The sequence below is a fragment of the Thermobia domestica genome, chromosome 9, assembly GCF_964235325.1.
Source record: "Thermobia domestica chromosome 9, izTheDome1.hap1.1, whole genome shotgun sequence".
Taxonomy (NCBI): domain Eukaryota; kingdom Metazoa; phylum Arthropoda; class Insecta; order Zygentoma; family Lepismatidae; genus Thermobia; species Thermobia domestica.
Genome location: NC_137462.1, coordinates 68,251,415 through 68,270,615, shown reverse-complemented (window position 1 = coordinate 68,270,615; position 19,201 = coordinate 68,251,415). Strand labels below are relative to the sequence as shown.

Here is a 19,201-nt window from a genome sequence, read left to right as displayed (position 1 = left end):
GTTAATGAACAAGAACGAAGAAACAAGCATAATAACGAACAATGTATAGAAACAGAATCTTTTCAACAACACCTAAAACCCTTCGTTATACTAAAATCTGAAGATAGAGTAAGTAAATATTCACAATTGATAGATAAAGTATGGAATATGATTTTTGAAGAAACTGTGCACATTAAAGTTTTTGCCAAGATAAATAAGATGTAATGAAGATATAGAATATATGTCGTAAGGACAAAGAACAGAATGAATAATTAAGTATAGGAATTGTAAAGATTCAAAAAGTGTATATTGTTTAAAAAAAAAAAAATTAAAGAACAAGGATACGATTAAAAGGTAGAATAAAGAGTTCAGGTTTATATAAGAGTGAACACATGAGTTTGATTTATGGTGGAGTACGATTAAATATAGTTTAAGATAAGTATAATTGAAAGCTAACTAACACTAGCGCAAATCTGCCATTTAGAAAAGTAACAATACCCTTTACATTTATTTTTAAAAAGTTAACAATAAGACAGATATACTGAAAAAGGATCTTATTTCAAGAAACAACAATGTCTGATAATTTTCAGAGCTTTATAATAAACGGGTGGTTTAAACGTTCGTGTTCTCTTATGTGTGATTGTAGACCTTGTCTCTAGCACATATGATTTAGATTTCATGTTGAGTTGTAGATTCACATCTCATTTGAACTGTACCTACGAAAAAAAAAATTAATTCTAAGAAAATTAACGATTTTGCTTAATAATATTAGGTAGTAACTATAAAATAGCAATACTATGCTTAAACTCAAAGTATTGAAGATATCTTAATATTAATGATATGAAGAATACAAATAAAAATAGTACTCTCACCACCCCAATATCGAATGAATAAAGTAAGGATATCATCTTTTTCTAGCAGTACAGCATTATAAGATCTAGATCTAATCAACTAACCATAAATTTTCTTTAGAAACATGGGTGATCCGTAACACAATAGTTGTCCATAGGACATAATGGCAATTTTATCTCCCAAAGTGTCAGCTTCTTCCATGGAATGGGTTGTTATTATGATGGTTCTATCTCCACGCATTCTCTGAGGAAAGAAATATTTTGAGCGTTTTAAATATTGTATTAATAATGAATTTGCAATCAAGAGGAATTTCTTGATGTAGTCTATCTACAGAACTATGAATCTAAAGTAAAAAGAAATAAAGAAAATGTAGTCATAATTTTTCATGTTTTTTCAATGCAAATATATAAACAAAATACATAAGAAAATAGAACAGCAACTTACATAAACAGATTAACTAGTACCACTAGATGGATTAGAGCAGATTAAAAATCACACTAATTTATAATAATGAAGTCATACGAATTTCTAATAATAAAGTTACACTAATTTCTGATAATAAAGTCATGCTAATTTTTAATAATAAAGCCACTCTAATTTCTAATAATAAAGTTACGCTAATTCCTAACAATAACGTTACGCTAATTCATAATAATAAAGCGACGCTAATATATGTCGCTGCCTGCGTTATCACTTACTGCTCAATAATTTAAATCAAATCATGATGAATATAAAAATTTCATGGAATAATTGAATAAATATGGTATAGCGTTTTGGGTGATTTTTTCGGATGTTTTCGATTATACTTACCCTTCATTCCTTTCCATTCCTATGCCGGTGAGAATGAACTTGAACTTAAACAGAAGCAGTAGCTGACTATTCATCTCAGGGATCCGAAAAACTATGGAGTGGATAATAATATACTTCGTTTTCGATCATTTTCTAAATGCCACCCTCTCCCATTTCTCTTAGAGGTGCTAAGGGGTCTTTCCCTCACAGTTTTTTTTTTCCAGATTGTAAGTAATATGTATACCAAATTTGGTTGAAGTAACGTTTTGCAGCCATTATGAAAGAAAATTTTATAGTAAGAATGATTTTAGTTCGATCTTAAGATAGTTTGAGTTGAACACTGCTCAGCACAAAACACTATATTTATAACCATAGTGATTTAGTTTGTTCAAAATTCTTTCATATTAACTATGTATGTACAATCTTAATATAAGTATTAATTGCTCAATAATATTACAATGAATTAATTTTCTTTCGATGTTTGCTGAGAATTTTGTTGCAAAATTAAGATGCTAAAAATTTGTACAAAAATCGACTCAAACAAAGGAACAAGCTAAAACGCCGGATGTCATCTCAATTGCGAACGCACCACTCTGGTTCATTGTTAGTATGGTGATTATAACCAAATTCAAGCCGTTGTAAAATGTTACATTGTGTGAAAATTCTCTTAGCTTCTACTGAAGACAATACATTATTAAAGCAATTGATTTTGAGAAGCAGGGGCAGTGCCCAAAAAAATTTCATATAATTTTATGCACATGCTTATCAGAATTTGTATACTATTGATTTTGAAGTGATATGATCTCACAGCATTTCATGGCAAAAATATAGCCAAAGCTACCAGCCAGAAGGTGCAGAAGAGTAGTTTTATCAGCACTATTTGTGACATATTTGAATCTACTTATTGCCAGCTTGGATCTACGATTTTATCTGAGAATCAGAATTACAGAGAACTATTTTTACTTCCTAATACTGCAGAATGTTGTCATTCGACGAGCACATCAAATTCTTTAAAATAAAGGTCATAATGTATTCCCGTCTATTTGGTAGCCTAAAAGGTGAGGCTACAAATTGATATGATAAAAAGGCCTCACTAAAAATCCACTTATTACGCAAAAAATGTTTTTAAACATCTCTAATATAATATCCTTCTGCTGCTCTAGCGGAGAGAATGTCATGACTTTAACGGTAACAACGTGCCGAATAGAATGATCTTTTAGTACGATATAATCCAGACTTTTCAGTAGATGCCACTCACAAAGACATAAATAAAAGTAACTTGAGTAGACTTTTAAGATTTTATACGTTACATGTTCACCTATATAGGATGCAATGTAATTGAAACTTTCATTGTGGGATGATTGAGCCTTTCCCCTTCAATTTTCTTGTAAAAGTGTGTCGACTTCTATAAGTGAAGGAAGTACCATAGGGTTATATATATATTCAGTGTTATGTATATTAAATACTTATGCTAAATAAGCGTCTATTAAGTTGTTCTATGTTAACTGTTTGTATTGACTGCTTTTAAATACCTAAGTTCATCAAGATGTATCCATATACACGTTCAGACATTTCCTTAAATAATTAACAGTAGCTATATTTCAATTAATAGTGCACCAAATTATTTCCAATGTCTTACTCCTTTAATTAGAGAGACTAACTCTTTAAACATGCTGTGAATATGGTCTTTTCTGACTTTGTCACCTCTTGAATATATTTATAACCGTCCTTATACCTGCAGTTCACTATTTCATCAATTAATAATGAATCTGTCTCTTTTACTGGAGGATATATATATGCACAAATGTGCAATCAAAAACAAATGATGCAAGCACTTTCGCTTATACTTCATCAAACAAGAAGTGAGAGAAGTAGGAAGGCAACACATACTAAAGGAAAGAGTAGTGACTGATCAACGTCAGTTTTGATACTACATTGACATGCACAGATATGTGATAATACTGCCAAAATGAAAATTATAACGATAACGATAAATACTGTTGGCATAAAGTGATTTATTATCCTACACTGCCAGACACATTTTTTTCATTATCTTATGGAGGTACAAACATAAAATTTGGCTTTCTTTCTGGTTCGGAAAAATAAAAGTTTTGCGAATTCCATCCCAAACAAGAGAAGATTTTTCTTTTGAACTATTGGACATACAGGCATGAAATTAATAAAAAAAATGAAATCTTTAAGTTTTACGTCCCATGGTTATGTCGGCTAGGCTAAAGGAGACGCTGATCATCAGAAATGAATGAAATAGTGAAATGAAGAAAGTGGGAAGAAACGGGAGAACCCCGCGAAAACCCCCCCACACGGTGTTTGTCCACAACAAAGCTCACTTGGCGCGAGCTTGTATCGAACCAAGGATCACATGCGCCAGAGATGAACGCTATACCACTGAGCCACTACGACTCCAGGGATGAAATCAATATATCTAATGATTTTGCTTCGGGGAATACGTGTTAGTCATTACTTACATCAATGCATTATAAAGAACGCAAAGGGTTGGGGCACAAGATGTCTGCGTGGAGTTTACTAGTAGTATTACATTAACACATAGTAAATACAAAAAATACTCAAATTACAGTAACACACTAAATACTTACTAGTAACATATCCCAAACTCTTCGTCTTGCTTCCGGATCAAGTCCTGTAGTTGGTTCGTCAAGAATCACAATCTTAAAAAAATAAAAATGAACATTATTTAAGATGTCTCACGCAACTAGAAAATACATTGAAGAACTCAACTTCTCAAATTTGAAGTAGATACAAGAGCTGAATTTGAGGTATGTACGGCATAGAATTTTAATTTCGTTTTAAATGTTTGAGACCGAATACAAATCAAAACGAAGTAAGACAAAATCAGATGTACAATTAGCTCATCAGAAATAAGTGCATACACAAATATATACAATGAATATTCAATACTAAAGGAAATGTTCAACATACGTAAATTCGCATAATTTACAATTTATGAAATATAATTTACCTTTGATTCTCCAATGAGTGCCATCCCAAGGCATAGCTTTCGTTTCATTCCTCCAGACAAGTTAGATGCTATGCAATTTGCCTTCTTTGTAAGATCTAAATCTGCCAAAAGAGTTTTAGCTTCACTTCTAGCAGCACTGAAACTTCGACCTTTCAACTGGCAAAATAATACATTTGAAACAAATTAAAAATAATTTATAGAATATATTATTTTAATTGACATGATATATATGAGGTGTGTTAGATAAGTAATAAGATTGACATTGTGCATGGACCCACAATGCTGCACCTTCTCTGCCTTCACACGACAGTAAATTTAATCCTTCCCATTGTTGAGGGAATCTGTGGTGAAATTGTGTTTGTGAGATTCGTTATGAAAATAGACTGGGAAAAGTTTGAGCAACATTGTACCATCAGATTTTTTGTAAAGCTTGGTGAATCTGCTACTGTGGCTTATGAAAAGTTACAAAGGGTGTATGAAAAACATTTCTATTAAGACACAGTGTTCAGATGGCACAAGTCCTTCTTAAAACCCGACAAGTGGAAGATGAACCTCGTGTGAAAAGACCTTTAACCCCAAAATTGATGACAATTTGGAAAAAGTGACAGTTGAAAATCACCCACAAAGATTTTGCGCTACCAGGACAAACTGTCAATAAAGCTTTTTATCGGGAATTTGTTGAAAGACTCAGGCAAATGGCGGCACATATGAAACCAGACCTTGGACACATTTGGATGCTTCACTTCATCAACGCACTATGTCACACGGCAGTCTCCATCAATTAGTTTTGGGAAGAAAAATAAATTCATGTGGAGAAAAGCAGACCCTCTATTCACCAGATCTCAGTTCCTGTGACTTCTGTTATTCTCTTTGCTCAAAAAACACTTGAAAGGGTGCCATTTTGGCACTTTTGATAATATCCAGAAGAGTGTAACCGACGAGCTGAAAGGCATTCCAGCAGAAGCTTCCAGCACTGCCACGAAAACTGGAAGCAACGCTTCTATCGCTGTGTAGCTGCCCAAGGGGCCTATTTTTTAAGGGATAACCTTGATGTTCAAACGAGGAAAGGATAGGCGCAGGTAGTAACGCACGGTGCGAACATATTAAACGTTGCTTACAGCAGGCTGCAGAAGAAGTAGTAGGTTATCGCGAACACAAAACGGCTAAGAAACCATCAGTTACAGAGCAGATGTTGCAGAAAACGAGGGAGAGGAAAACGTAGAAACGGGTTGATACAGAAGAGGGCAGGAAGATGTACAGAAAGTTAAATAATGAATTACGAAGAAAATGCCTCTTCCCTTGAAGAAAAGAATTACGCACTCTCTTCCTTCGAACAGACAGTGCGAAGGAAGAGTTTACAAAAGAAAATGAGTGGACATATAAGAATTGGAAAGAGTTGGGAAATATGAGGAAATGTACAAGGAGGTGAAATCTATAGAATTACGGAGGAAGCAAGGGGGTATTACGATGGCAGTAGAAAATTAGTATTCTTCTGGATGAGTTTGAAAAGGTTATATCCGAGATTAGGAATGGAAAAGCAACCAGGATAGATAATATACCAATCGAATTCATTAAAACTATGGGAGACAAGGGAAAGAAAGAATTGTTCCGACTATGCAATGAAATATATGAAACAGGAGAGTAGCCAAAAGACATTCTGAAGACCATCATGATACCAATGGCTAAGAAATCGAACCCAACGAGATGTGAGGATTATAGAACTATTAGCCTCATATCTCATGCAGCTAAACTTCTGCTCTGAATACTGAACGGAAGGTTATATAGAAGAACAAGTGAAGAAGTTGAGGAAGAGCAGTTCGGGTTCAGAAGAGGCAAGGGCACAAGAGGTGCAATTGGATTATTAAGGGCGATCGGTGAAAGATTTATAGAAAAAGGGAAAGAGATGTATGTTATATTTATTGATCTAGAAAAGGTTTTGATAGCGTGAATTAGGAATTGTTGTTGGAAGTCCTAACAAAGATAGGGTTGAAATGGAAAGATAGAAGACCCATAAGAAACTTATACATGAATCAACAAGTAAGTGTTAGGATAGGGGAGGAACTGATGGAAGAGAGTGCAATTGGAAGGGGAGTTCGACAAGGATGCTGCCTCTCGCCAACACTATTTAATGCCTATCTGGAAGAGATAGTGAAAAAGAGCCTATATGATGATGACGGCATTTCGGTAGGAGGTAGAACGATTAGATGCATAAGATTTGCAGACAATATGGCGCTTGTTGCAAAATCTGAAAAGAAAATCAATAAAATGTTAGCAAAAATGAGGAAGGGCTTTGAAGAATATGGGATGAAAATAAATGTTAGAAAGACAAAAGCCATGGTAATTGGAACGAAGGGGTCTGTGTCAAATATAAAAGTGGGAGGGGAGAAAATAGAACAAGTGAATAGTTTTTGATATCTGAGTAGTATTCTTAGTAATGACATGAAGTGCGATCGTAAAATAAAAGCAAGGATAGGAATGGCGAAAGAAGCCATTAGGAGGAAGAAAAGTCTGTTTTGTGGGACCTTGAATAAAGAGTTGAGAAAAAGACTCATAAAATGCTTCGTATGGAGTGTCGTACTGTATGGGGAGGAAACATGGACATTACGTAAAAATGATGAAAACAGACTAAAAGCCTTCGAAATGTGGGTATGGAGAAGAAGGGAAAGAATTGCTTGGGTAGAGCGGAAAACGGATGAGAGAGTGTTAGAAATGGTGGGTGAGAAAAGAACACTTTTAGGTATTATTGAGAAGAGGAAGAGAAACTGGTTGGGACATTGCCTAAGAAGAGACTGTATCATGAGGGACGTCCAAGAGAGTATGGTGGCGGGAAAGAAAGGGAGAGGGCGAAGGAGACTACAATTAATGGATGATATAAAAACAGAAAGATCATACGTGAAGACGAAGAGGTTAGCGGAGGACCGTGCAGCATGGAAGCTTCTCAGCTGCTGCAAGTGACCTGCCAATAAGAGCAGAATATCTATGATAATGACCTTGATTTGAAAAATAATAAAATTTGTCGTTAACAGAAAATATCTCATTATTTTTCTAACACACCTCCTATAAGAAGATATAACAAACAAAAATTGGTAACTACATAAAATAAATAAACAAATAAAAATAGAATAGAAAATTGAAAGTAGGAAAATTAATAATGAAATCAATAAAGTTGACAAGCAAAGGACATGAGTCTGTCAACGGGACTTCCTAAGCAAATCTAGTCCATTCGATAAACATAACAGATATGTTCATGCAGAAAAAATTAGGTGCTATGGACAACGGAGTAAGTCCCTGGGGCCTATTGACCCTGTTAGTATAAAGAAAATCGTAGACTCGCAGTGAAATAGCTATTCCATCAACACTGTTCATTGGAAATTCGTGGTTTATAGTTCATTCTCTTCAGCATGAAACAAGTTTTCCAGGGGCGCTATGTATTGGGGCCCCTAACGTACTTGAACAGGGAAAACTGGGAGAATGTCGGGAAAATTCCCTCCAGAAATCCCTCCCATCAACTTTGGACCCCTCTGGAGTGGCCCCGGGTAAAAGCACGCAATCCAAATGTATCTCGAAAAATACTACAAAGTATAAGAAATGTATGTACCAAGTTTTGTATTGCTAGACAGAATAGATATGAGGGGAAATCGTGTATTGGTATACAAGCTTTTCCTTCATATTTACTCCGTCTATCAATACAAAACTTGGTATACATATTTCTTATCCTCTATACTATTTTTCGGGATACATTTGGATTATGTGCTTTTACCCGGGACCGCTCTAGAGGAGTTCAAGTTGATGGGAGGGATTTCTTGAGGGATTTTCCCGATATTCTCCCAGTTTTCTCTGTTCAAGTACGTTAGGGGCCCCAATATATAACACCCCTGGAAAGCTTGTTTCATGCTGAAGAGAATAAACTCTAAACCATGACTTTCCAATGAACAGTGTTGATGGAACAGCTATTTCACTGCGAGTCTACGATTTTCTTTATACTAACAGGGCCAATAAGCCCCAGGGACTTACTCCGTTGTCCATAGCACCTAATTTTTTGTGTATGAACATATCTTTGTTATGTTTATCGAATGGACCAAATTTGATTAGGAAGTCCCGTTGATAGGTTTATGTTCTTTCCTTGTGAGATCAAATAATATGTATCCTTTTATTTTGTTAGAAATTATTTCATTTATGATGAAATTTATATTTAAAATTGATAAATACTCTAAGTTTGTCGCATTTTGTTTATTTATAATTTGGATCAAAAGATCTAATATATTTCAGACAAAAAGTTTCTTGTAGGCCTTATATCTGGAGAACCACACACAGTGTAGCCAAACTCAAACTATCACTTAACTCGGTATGATGTGCTTATTCAGAAAAAAAATACAAAATCTCGATTTAGGGACCGTTCGAAACTTTTGTGGCCCCTGGTCCAAAAGCGCTTCAAAAGATCTGATATACTTCAATCAATTTTTTTACGCCTTATATCTGGAGAATTACTTATAGTTTAGCCAAACCCAAACTATCACTTAACTCAGTATGACGTACTTATTCCGTAAAAATACAAAATCTCGATTTATGTCCCGTTCAAAAACTAAATATTGGCAAATATCGCAATCTTCTGATTCATTTTTTATCATTCCTAAAATTCTTGTTTTAAGACTTTCTCCAACAATATTAAATAATGGTTATTATTATTATTGTTCAGGAACATAGTTAAATGAAATATGGTAAGGTAATCTGAATATCTGATTAAATCATTTACCTCAATTTCATCTACATATATTCAAAGATGTAAAGTATCTACACACCCTTTCCTCATAGGTTGCGAGTGCTTTGCTTTTTTAAAAAAATATTACTTTTCATAGCATCAGTGAAATATCAAATAATCATAGTTGCGAGTAAGCTTATAAGCTTTAGTTTGAACAGATAGTAGAACTTGGGATGCTGAAAATAAATATCATTCCATTTAATCGATATTTAATAAATAAGATATTAATATAATTTTGTTAAAGTTAATACGACTAAGACTACAGTAAATATTAAAGGTACAAATTAAGTTTTGGTAGATGCCAACATGAAAATATGTGTTGTTAAAACTAAGTACTTCGGTTGAAAAGTGACAATCTGGGAATCATTTCTGTGTAAATTGTAGATTTACATAGCGTAATTTGACGATTCTCCTTAAAATGCATATGGAAAGAAAGAAATGTATAAAAAGTGTTTTAAGGTACTCAGCCTTACTAAATAACCCAACAAAATATTATTGACACTTCGTAATATAGATCAGTTATATATATTGTAAGGATCCCCACATCACAACAAAAGCACATGTACGACGCCACGAGCTATTATTTACAAGCAGCAGAAGATACACAAACACACGTAGGAAACCGAAAGAAGACGGACCACATGAAAGGATCCGAAGGAGGACGAGCCACCCGAGGAGGACACATAAAAGAGGGACCCCGAGGGACCTAGCATCAGTCGACCAACTGATCACAACCTATCCTAAACTCTAGGCTGCTATGAAGCTAAGGGGTTCACCTTAAACAGTGCCGTACCTCGTGGAGGCTGCTATGAGCTGAGGTTTCCTAGAAAAGAATCCTTGAGAACCCTGGAGGCTGCTATGAAGCTAAGGGGTTACCCGTACAAAACATTATAACCTGCGAACCTTGGTCATTGTAGAGAAACTTTGTTATTAGAACTTTTGTTGACACAGAAAAATTAATTTTATAATAAAATTGCTGAAGGGATATATCTCGATCCATCATTGACTCTAACTGTAAACATTACATAGTGATAGGCTTCGGGAGTTTTGTACGGGACGCTCTTTTTATTAACTTTTTAGCAGGCACTAAAGAGGTCAGTATCAAGATTCATCTAAGTTTCACTATCTCCCCTTCCTTCTTCTTCTTTTTTTTTTTTTCCTTTCCTGAGTGTGATTTATGTCGGAAACAAAGTCTGGTAAACAGACATATAGGTCAGTAGGAAATAATAATACAAATTCTAATATGACAGAGGGTGCATCTAATATATCTTTTAATATGCCTCATCTTACGAAATATTCAGGACACGTGCATAAGGACCCAGACAGATTTTTCATGTTGTTCGATCACATGCAACCATGCAACCATGGTCAAGAGCTAAAAAGAAGGAAATTTTACCAATATACCTACCAGACACGAAGGAAAGCTAACTTCACTATAGAATATCACACACTCCCTACCAACTATAATTTCAATTTTACTTTCAACCTACAAAATATTCAACAAACTACGAGATCTCTTCCATTCTCATTACTTCTTGTATTCTATTTATTCTTCTACCTGCTATAGGAATAACTCTACATTTCTTCATAAACGTTTAAGAGAACGCTAACATTAATATGATCTTTTCCTTTCCAGAAATATGTTCCAGATTCTAATACCGATAACTCTCCTTTCCTTGGTTCTAATAATAATAATAATAATAATAATAATTTATTTGTGCCTCCTGTTTTATAAGTCCCGTTACAAAAACAAAAACTTAACTAGTCGACCTGACATATCTTTACCATTAGAAACACTCAACTTACCGGTGCCTGCTACTGAAATTCAAACACTACAAACTACAAATACTGGATGTGACGTCAATATAAATACCGATTTTAATGACCAACACACTCGACCAATACCAACAATTAGTGAACTGGTATATATTTACTAACTACAGTGATGACACTTCTGTCCACTCTGAGGGAAATAATAGTGACTGCTTTGATCCTGCTTAGATGGGACGGAAACATAGTGTTATTACCACAGCACACACACACACACACACACACACACACATATATATATATATATATATATATATATATATTGTAAGGATCTCCACATCAGGACAAGAGCACATGTCACCACAACACGTGCCATTGATTATAAACAGAAGAGCAGAAGAAAAGCCAACACGAAAGGCACCGAGGATCGCCGAAAGAAGACGGACCTCACGGAAGGACCCGAAGAGGACAGATAAAAGGCGGACCACCGAGGGACCCAGCATCAGTCGTCCAACTGATCAAATCACCTACACCGCCCTGGAGGTCGCACTGGAGTAGGGGTACACCTATCCTTACCCGAAGTCGCACTGGACTCGGGGTCCTTACTACAACCAAGCCTCGCGAAGCTGCCATGAGCTGAGGGAGCTATCCTTCAAGACTCACCAAAACCGGCAGGTGCCTTGGAGACTGCCTTGAGAGAAGGGGCACCGTGCAAACGCCTATTTCCTTCATCTGGATATAACGAGATAGACACTATTTTACTCTTTGTAATCAAAGACAATTTGTATTTAACAAATTTTTATAATAAATTGGTGAAGGGGATAAATCTCGGTCCATTATTGACTACCAAAATCATTACAATATATATATATATATCACAACAAGTTTTCTCCTAGTGATTTTACAGTGTATTACAGTGTTTCCAAGTGTATCAGTGTTGTTGTAGTGCAAATAACATTCATTCATGACAAGTGTGTTTCTTTCTCAAAAATAATCATCCAGATTATTTTTTTTCCAGTGTGGTAGGTGTAAGGATCCCTACATTACAACAAAAGCACATTGTGACGACACGTGCCATTATTTACAAGAAGCAGACGATATACAAAGACACGAAGGAAACCGAAAGAAGATGGACCACACGAAAGATCCGAAGGAGGACGCATAAAAGAGGGACCACTGATGGACCTGTCATCAGTCGACCAACTGATCGCAACCTATCCTAAACCTTGGAGGCTGCTATGAAGCTAAGGGGTTATTCTAACCACAACTAGACCCTGGCACTGTTATGAAGCTAGGAGGTTCACCTTAAACAGTACCGTACCTCGTGAAGGCTGCTTTGAGCTGAGGTTTCCTAGAACCGAATCTGTGAGAACCCTGGAGGCTGCTATGAAGCTAAGGGGTTACCCGTACAGAACATTATAACCTGCGAACCTTGGTCATTATAGAGAAACTTTCTTATTAGAACTTTTGTAGACACAAAAGAATTAATTTTATAATAAAATTGGTGAAGGGATATATATATCTCGGCTCATCATTGACTCCATCCGTAAACATTACAATATCCACTTTACTGTAAGTCAAAGTGGCTTCGAATAGCTCGTGCTTCAATTCAGTGTCATCTGTGTTTTCCCCACTCTGGTTTTTACACTTTTCAATGGATAAAGATAGATATTCCCTTGTGCGAACATACCTAGTAAAAAAGTGAAGTTGCTAATAAAATGTGATACTTTTAAGGCATTCGGAGATGATAATAATAATAATAATAATAATAATAATAATAATAATAATAATAATAATAATAATAATAATAATAATAATAATAATAATAATAATAATAATAATAGGTATTCTGCCCTATTGGCAGGTAACTTGCTGCAACTGAGAAGCTTCCATGCTCCATGGTCTTCAGCTAACCTCTTCGTTTTCACGAACGATTTTTCTGTGTTGATATTATCCATTAATTGTAGTTTCCTTCGCTCGTTCCTTCTCCTTCCTGCCACCATACTCTGCAGCATGTCCCTCATGATACTGTTCCTTCTTAGCCAATGTCCCAACCAAGTTCTCTTTCTCTTCTCAATAATATCTAAAATTGCTCTTTTCTCCCCCTCTCATTCGTTTTCCTCTCAACCCAGCTAATTCTCTCCTTTCTTCTCTACACCCACACTTCGAAAGCTTCCAATCGTTTTTCATAATTTTTACGCTATGTCCATGTTTCTGACTCATACAGAACAATACTCCACATGAAGCATTTTATGAGTCTCTTTTTCAATTCTTTATTCAAGGTTCCACAAAATAGTATTTTCTTCCTCCCAAAGGCTTCTTTCGCCATTCCTATCCTTGCTTTTATTTCACGTTCACACTTCATATCATCACTAATAATACTTCCCCATCTCACTTTTATATTTGACACCAACCACTTCGTTGCAATCACAATGGTTTTTGTCTTTCTAACATTTATTTTCATCCCATATTCTTTACAGCCCTTACTGAACTTCTTGATTTTCTCTTCAAATTCCGCAACAAGCGCAGTATAATAAAATAAAATTACACTTACAGTCATTATCTCTATGCGCTATGCCAAGCTAAATAAATCTGAACGAAGTCGTCAGTAAAATAGAAGATTTTAAGCTACCTGAATAGTTATTTATGAAAGAAACAGTATATTTAGAGATAATTTCATCCCAACCTAACTCCATCTGCACAATGTGAAACTTTTTATTTGAAATACGAAAGCGACGACATAGGTTATGAATTAACGGGAATATTTATATAAAACTTTGAAATATCAACAGAGCGTGCGTAGTTGAATAAAGTGAATATTAGTTATTATTTATTTTTGTGTTATTATTTATTAGTTTGAACTTACCAATGCAAATAACACAAGGTGCTGTTCCACTGTAATTTCATCAAATAACATATTGTGTTGAGGGCAATATCCAATGCTTTCCCGAATGCTATCAATGTTTCTTTCAATATTATGTCCATTAATAGTTACAACTCCACTGGTTGGAGAAAGTGATCCTAAAATGATGTGAATTTAGGTACACATTTAGTCTTAATACAGGATAAATTAAAACAGATTGATTCGCTACTTTTGCTAACTTGTAAAATAAAACAATGATTCTATTTATAAAGCAAGATCACAACAGCCTAGTGCGAGTATTAGATAACTTGCTTATGGTTCCAATTTGTTGCATTATAAGCCTGAACGTAAGGTGTGCAGAATTTCCTCGTCTACTGTACACTGACATTTCGTCCTTTACGTAATAACAACTTATTTGTGTTTTACTTACAATATTTCTATTCAGCTTAAATATAAAAAGGTATTCAGTCTTCATGTTTATGAACAAAAAATGAATTTAAGTGTTTCATATAATTTACTAATATATTAAATTTATTTTTTTCTTTCTTCTTAGAAATGTACGTATAAATGAGTACTTGCTATGTTTAGAAATACTGTGAATAGAAATATTATAAGTAAAGCATGTAAGAAAGATATAAAACATATAATTATATATAAAATGCTTAGTGGAAGATGATGGTAAGGGACATTTTTAAATTTTGAGTAAATTAAAAAAGAAAGTTCAGCGTTCCCATGCAATGCAATGCAATGCCATATATATAAATTATCTGGTGCTTAGAGAAATTTGGATTTTTAGGTAAAAAGTTAACTTTGAATTTAACCTCTCTCGTTCGATTAATTCTAATCGTTTCATTTGTTATACTTATGTATAGTATATTAAATGATTAAATATGTATTAGCATTTTTTTTTCAAAATAACCATTACCGTCCTAACCAACCGTCTTCTATAACCTAAAGACATTAACATAGGACGTAACATAAAGTTCATTTCATGTATGTCAAAATATTGGAAAAGACTGTACAAAGTGATTTAACAAAAATGAATACAACAAACTACAAATAATATGCAATGTGTATACTTTATATACAATGTATGCAACTAAGATATACTGGGAGAGATTATCCAATTTACAGTAAATTTTTATATTTCTCCTACCCAGTAAGTAATAACTATTTTGAAAAAAGAATATACTAAATAGACATTTAATCACATAAATAAACAAACAAAACAATTTAAATTAATTAAATCAGAGCAACTAAATACACAGTCAGCCTTTCAAATAGGAATCCAGATGTTTCTCTCAGCATCAGATAATTCAAGGCGATAGGAGAAGTCCTCTGGCTGGTCCAAAAAAGAAATCTTTAAGAGGAAGTTATACGTACGAGAAAATTCCCATATTCTTTTTCCTATTGATCCGCACCTATGAGGTAAGAAGCTAATTGCTGTTAAATGATATTGCCATAGATCATTTGTGTAGTAAAATTTCTATTTCGAAAATTGGTATTTTTATGTAAAATTTTAATCATTTAAATTTTCAACTCTTCAATTATTCCATATCTACAGTTTAGTGAAATTCCCTCTTTGTGGGTCCTAACCTATATATATAGTCTACGTATTTGAAATAAAGTTTGAACTTTGTATATGCAAACATTAGTGTTCGAACATGAACACATCTTGCCGATATTAGGTTATAGTTTTGTTTCCTGTGTAAATTTTACTGTATAAAAGTGTCGTTAGTAGACTGAAATATTAAATTTAATATGCCTAGTTTACAAACACAAATATATATTTTTAAATACTTACCAGTCAAAATGGATAGAGTGGTGCTTTTACCAGCTCCATTGTGGCCAAGCAATACTGTTATTTCTCCTTCGTAGATATTTAACGAAATTCCATCAACAGCAAGTACATCTCCTCCACGGGATGTAAATCTCTTTCGCAAATCTTGTATTTTAATACTCGCTTTACGGTTGGTATCCTCTGGTTCGAAATATTTGGAATTCTCGATTACATTACTGAAATCATGATAATCCGTTTGAGGTTGCTCCTTTAAACGCGAAAAATACTGTGAGGAAATATGAAAAACAACATTAATTAAGAAAAATTATACATTTATTGGAAATATTGTTGATTTCTTCAATGCTCAACTACTATATTATGCAGGTATGGGGTTGCTAGCAGTGTAGCTCAGTTAAGACAACAAAAATGGGGATGAATTGGAATTTAAGCTAACAATCCTATTCTAGGATTTGAACAATAAATTCGAATCGTGACTTGGGTTGCATAGAAATGAAAATCAAACACTTTTGAAAGAAAACAGACTGATTTTAAGGGCGGAAAAGGATGGAGGAAGGAATTAGCGAAAGTATGGGTAATTCTAACACAGTACCTCCATATTAAATAATGTGCGTTCCCCTCGCCTTCTGCTGGACGGTCAGCCAACGACGAGGGCTATGGCTTGACAAAAGTCTTCTTGTTCTCTCCAATACCAAAGTACGAAAGACGAAATAAACTCAAGGGACATCGAAAAGTCGTGGGTCATTGAAAACAACCATGGTCTTACTTCGTCTATGAATTTTAATGGATCGTTTTTGCTTGAAGAACTTTTTTGTTTTCCAATTTAGGCTATGATGCCTAAACCTTGGCGAGTCTCTCGGCTCACGGACAACCTTACATCACAAAAATTAGTTTGTTAATCCTCCACGACCAAACGTATCCCTTGGTTTTGTTCTCAATGATCGGTCGATGTTCTCTCGTCCATTGATACTAATGACGTACAATCGAAAGGTATTGTATAAGAAGAATAGGTCACATAAACGTGTGATCCAAGGAATGCGGAATAAAAGGAAACCAGCCTGCAGGTTTATTTCCATTGATTTTTACAATGTAAAAAAGATTGACTAAACAATTTTAAAGATACTTTTATGTCTGGAGCTACTGTGTGTTTCAAATGTCATGGGAATTCTGTCTATAATAACTGTCTTTCAAAATAAAGTTCTAACACTTCTTTATATATTCTCTTCACAATATTTTAAACTTACACCTACGAAACAAGTATACACGAGGATTGCGATTACATTATGTGTCTTTCATGCATAAGATTACATTATAACAAAGGAGGAAAATAGAGAGAAGGAATGAGCAGCAAAATGTATACTATTTTTTTCTGAAATATGAATTATATTTTTAAATCACAGTGCAATAAGATTTTCACAGGCGTAAGTGTGTAGTTACATGTTCTAATATAGTATGTTTAATGTAGTCTCCATGTAGATGATCAAGAGGACCAACCACACCCAAAATTACACAAGGCGATCTCAGCTTGTATTTGGATCCCACTATCAGCATCTATACTAAAGATGAGGATCCACAATGTAGTCATAAATTACTCAGACTATCTGTCCAAAACTTTGTACCAACGTTTTACCTCAGCTGGAGAAGGATTTAACTTGTGATCTTTTCATTGAAAAAGAAGTACTATTTTTCGTAACCAACCAGATCCTCTTCAGGCGAATTATTTCAAACTATCATTTTACACCTTACTACTATGATACTAAAGATTACCAAGCTCTATTTTCTACCTGAAGCTCACAAACACAGCTATCTAGGAAGGTACTGTGTTTCCACAAACTTCTACAATCCACAAACCCTCCATAAATATAAAATCATCATACACCATTATTCCAGTAGTGTTCTAGAAAAAAAATCCTAAATTAACACCCAGACCCTCAGAAATCCAGCACATAATTTCTAATCTAACGCAGTTAGTCCTAACCATGAACTAATTCACATTTAAAAATAACAATTATTTTCAACTCAAGGAATCTGCTTGGTTTTATAATCCGTCGTCAACCTACTGATGGGTGCCTGAAACTACAAATTTTCTGCTCAGCATTTCTCTAAACTGTAATCTGATCTCGATTCATGGATGACATTTTCTTAATATGAATCCAACAGCCAACAAGCATTATAACTATTCCCATAGTTAATAACAAAAAAGTCTTACTGAAATCCGTTGGAAAGAGCAAATTTCCAGGATTTCTTTTTAATACGAAGGAAAGTTTTTTATTTTTTAAATTCTACATCCATGAAATATACGTATATAAATACATTTTTTTTTATTTTTATTAATGAGTCACTTTCTTCCTATATCCTTAGCGACACCCGCTTTTATATTTCATCACTAAACTCTCTCCGCTTTCAAACTGGAAATACCACTTGACTCTAAATATCATTACGCTCCATACTTCTTTAGACTGTGCTTCTACTTATATTTCTTTTCCTGCATCTTCTTCCCCTTTCTGTCTGATAAAGGATAATGTGAAAGATTATCACTTAGTTTATTATAATTTATATTTCGTGTTTATTATATTTTGGTAATTTATAAGTTTCCCATGTTCACTTTCGCCTTCCTTTGTTCCACTTATACATATGAAGCAATCCTTGGCTAAAGAGGTGTACAAAATCTTCTCATACAAGATGGTATGACATGAAAGCACTAGGTAATTATGTGGGAAAAAAATGCTAAAGATAAATGATCGTGAGAAAAATTCGAGAGATCTTTCATCAGGTTAGGGGACGCATTAGCCTAGGTCATTCATGTAGTACAATGGCTGCAACTGACGTTACTTTCTGTGGGTTATATGGAATCTTCCATAAACATAACCGCCATACTGTGGCGCGAGAACTGCACTATTTTACAGTTATAAAGTCGGATGTAGTTCAGGGCAATCGTTTGATTACAACCTTAAGAATAGCTCGTCCAATATGGTGAAAGAAACACCCTTCTTAAAATGAATTGCTGGTCAGTGAGACTTTGTATTACTATTCTCAAACGCAGGCACGTAGCCAAGGAGGGGGGGTCCGGGGGGTCCGGACCCCCCCCTTCGAGACCAGAAATGAAAAAGTTAAGGAAGGATAAAACAAAATGAAATGACAAAAAGAAGGACAAGCGTTAAAAATTAAAAAGAAAACTACAGGAAGCTTTTGCTTGCTCTTTCTTATGAGGAGATTTGTATTACTTGCAATATGGTGGCGAGGTAAGCGAGGTATTCTGGAAGAGTCAGGTAATTTGAAATTTCTAGAAAAGTTACGGAATTATCAGAATTTCTGCTACTAGTGAGGGAGATTTCAAGCTTCCGAAAGCATAGTGCCGTTGTGTAACAACGTGGACATTTTTTTTCATCATAA

General features: G+C 34.5%; 1 protein-coding gene across 1 annotated transcript in view; it reads right to left on the bottom strand.

Moving 5' to 3' along the window:
- LOC145694715 (phospholipid-transporting ATPase ABCA3-like) overlaps positions 1-19,201 on the bottom strand; it is a 142,578-nt gene that overhangs the window by 57,225 nt on the left and 66,152 nt on the right. Inside the window, exons 9-13 of the mRNA XM_081771245.1 lie at positions 15,815-16,076; positions 14,014-14,168; positions 4,619-4,774; positions 4,236-4,307; positions 936-1,074 (exon numbers count right to left, since the gene is read on the bottom strand). Of these exons, the coding sequence (XP_081627371.1) occupies positions 936-1,074; positions 4,236-4,307; positions 4,619-4,774; positions 14,014-14,168; positions 15,815-16,076 (784 nt within the window). The remainder of the gene's footprint in view (positions 1-935; positions 1,075-4,235; positions 4,308-4,618; positions 4,775-14,013; positions 14,169-15,814; positions 16,077-19,201) is intronic.